General features: G+C 38.3%; 1 protein-coding gene across 1 annotated transcript; it reads right to left on the reverse strand.

Annotated features, from left to right (window-relative positions):
* Positions 1–63: 63 nt before the first annotated feature.
* On the reverse strand, positions 64–2,667 carry LOC111374877 (beta-galactosidase 13-like). The gene is made up of 10 exons (XM_022997636.1): positions 2,547–2,667; positions 2,294–2,461; positions 2,037–2,215; positions 1,849–1,958; positions 1,654–1,763; positions 1,459–1,566; positions 1,251–1,361; positions 1,010–1,155; positions 503–848; positions 64–400 (listed from the first exon to the last, which is right to left on the reverse strand). Exons 3-10 carry the CDS (start codon positions 2,123–2,125, stop codon positions 260–262), a joined length of 1,161 nt encoding a protein of 386 aa, XP_022853404.1. The 5' UTR covers positions 2,126–2,215; positions 2,294–2,461; positions 2,547–2,667; the 3' UTR covers positions 64–259.
* Between the last annotated feature and the right edge of the window lie 78 nt (positions 2,668–2,745).

The following is a 2,745-nucleotide window of genomic DNA, read 5'->3' on the forward strand; positions in this document are numbered from 1 at the left end:
TTTTTTTTTTTTTTTTTTTTTTTTTTGGTCCATTGTGTTTATACGACTATAAGACATTGTAAATATGGGGACATGAAAAAAAAATCACATGGATTTTTTATTTCAATAAATGGGGTAGCAAAATATTATACAAATCATGATATTAAACAGCCAAAAAGGGCTATTGCAGTATCTATACTACTAGCTTGCAATAGAAGAGAACGATCTTGAAGCTCAACCAACTTATTCACTCTCAAGCATTCAATTTAATATCACAAAGTTAGTTGTTCTTCTTCTCTGGATGGCCGCATTTTGCTTGGATAACTAGTGTTTTTGCAATTTCAGGGCAAGAATCCTTGCTTGGATCATCAAGAAGTTGTCTCTCAATCGGAATTGTGCACTCGTTCTTTCCCAAGCAATACTGTTCAATTCAACACCATATAACTGTTTAGTGTCATCATATGCATGGCTATACAAAACTAGATAGTATAATGAACAAGGTATTGATAGTTTGATCTATTACCTGTTCAACGACTTGGAGGGCTTTGGGAGAGTTACATTTGCCATGGTAGAAGTAACCACAAGCACCATCAGCATCACCAAAACTTGCGAATTCTATGGCATTCATGACCTTGTTGTCGGGGCAACTTAGGTGGGATCCGGTCTTGACAGGGTCAACTATTGCCCGAAATATATTGTCCTTCCTTTCCCATGATTTTACAAGGGGTGGATGGTATTCAGTTATCACACTGCAAATTATATTCCGATTAACTGTTTGTATCTCAATTTTCTCCGGTTTTCCTCCGGTCTCCTCAAATATGACCAAGAGATTATTCTTTGGTTTCAAGAAGGCTCTTGGAATGTGATACCTGAAAATGCATGTCAAAATTGGTTCCCTGAGTTTGTTTTTCATGTGAATGACATATCTAGTACACACTATAGAACTATACTAGTCTGTTAACTTCTTTAATACTGATAAGTTATCTAGAGTCAACCCACCAAAAGAGGTAGAAGATCATAGTGTACTTACTCTGATTGAGTAGGCTTCCCGAGAGGGGAGAGGAAAGATGTCCAATAACGGCCAATGCTTTTACCGTTGACCCAGATCATGCCCTTTGCCATACTATTCATATTGATGGCCACAGGGTCGTTACCTTCTGGCGCATCAAAATATGTCTATGAAACAAACATAAATCAATCGAGTTAAATGTCACAGTATATCATTTTATCCGTGTGTTCGTTTCGCAGATAATAACTTAGTGTGTCGATACCTTGTACCAAGAGAGCGGTCCATCTGCTCCATTCGATGAAGTTGGACCCCATTTAACTTTTTGGGAGCCTTCTTCAGTGTACAACTGCATTTTTTCTCCTGCCATACCAACCTGCACATTGGAATCCACTTTTACAATCATTCAAAGAAATGTAACATTTGAAGTTGATTCTTAATGTTTGAATCAAATACTTGATATAAGAATGTACCTGGTGTCCCCAATTGTTCATTGTGATATCAAGAGTTCCAGACATCAAACCCTGGATTGTTATACCTCGGGGTCCAGCAAACCTCTTCTCCATGTAAGCTCCACTATTCTTCATTCGGAAAAATATGTCACATTTGTTATCTATATCGAAGAATACTCTGCACGGAACATGTTGTGAGTGGACAAATAGAATTACCGGAAATCCGACGGTCATGGCCAAGATTGAGATCTGGTTAACTCCGGGTTTCAAACTTATGGGCTTCTGGAATAGAAAGCTCTTTTCGATGTTGTTTCCATGTCCGAATCCTGAAAAATGACAATCTCCTTAGCTAATGAAGAGGAAAATGCTACACATTGTGATACAACTAGGAGAGTACAATGTATAAATTACCTATGTATATGCCATTGACGAATGCAGCCAATGCATGACCAAGACTCGCAATCTGAAGTACCGGGAGGATGTCAGGCCGCATCGGTAAGTCACGCCTATCGAAGTTGATGCTATAACCATAAAAACAAAGCATTGTAAATATGTTTTGTCTTGTACTATGAAACGGGGTGGTTTTATGATATGCATACCTCGTGCAGTACCAAGCGTAATCTGAGGTATCTTTTGTTAAGCTATATAGCTCGAGTGGTTCCTTGTTCTTTACAGGCAAATCATTCATGTTTGGAACATTCTCTTGGAATATCTCCCACTTGTTGGTCTTTCCGTTCTTTGAAGGAATGAAATTCCTTGCAGAATGTTGTGCAACAACCTATTATGCATATTGGATCAGAAGCCATTTTTCTACATCCCAGTTAACGTTATTAGGACACGACATAGTAAATTATACCGTTTCAGTGTTGTAGACTACTGTCTTGCAATCAGGGAGAATGCTGATGGATCTCTGTGGTAAGTAATAGTCGACACCCCTGAATTGAATCGTCGCAGGTGCCTTTGTGTGGTTGTTGGTCAAGAATGCGGCGCAAATGTTACTTTTGGGATTCTCAAAAGTTATAATCTGCAAAGATTCATTTCATTATTGATTTAGCACTAAAGATCTGATTTTACGCCGTTTTGCATTCTATTTAAATGCTTTTTGTTACCTCTAGGTCCTTGTTAATCTTTTGAACACTAGGAGTTCCCCAAAGCAAAGGCTTTTTGGATAATCTCAGAGCCCTGTGCAAGTCTCTCAAATGACCCCATTTAGGTTCCCTCAGCAAGCCTGAAATAGACGGATCGAAGTTAATTAAATGATTGAACGATTTTACTTCATCGGATCAATTGAGATTGAACTGTAAAATT

This window comes from Olea europaea, unplaced genomic scaffold (genome assembly GCF_002742605.1).
Source record: "Olea europaea var. sylvestris unplaced genomic scaffold, O_europaea_v1 scaffold1302, whole genome shotgun sequence".
Taxonomy (NCBI): domain Eukaryota; kingdom Viridiplantae; phylum Streptophyta; class Magnoliopsida; order Lamiales; family Oleaceae; genus Olea; species Olea europaea.

What these genes read in the sequence shown, in the direction of transcription:
- LOC111374877 (XM_022997636.1), bottom strand. Translation starts at nt 2,125, where the DNA reads ATGAATGATTTGCCTGTAAAGAACAAGGAACCACTCGAGCTATATAGC. An exon ending in TACGCTTGGTACTGCACGAG is followed by an intron (nt 1,959 to 2,036) that starts GTATGCATATCA and finishes TTATGGTTATAG; the next exon opens with CATCAACTTCGATAGGCGTG. An exon ending in TGAACAATTGGGGACACCAG is followed by an intron (nt 1,362 to 1,458) that starts GTACATTCTTAT and finishes TCCAATGTGCAG; the next exon opens with GTTGGTATGGCAGGAGAAAA.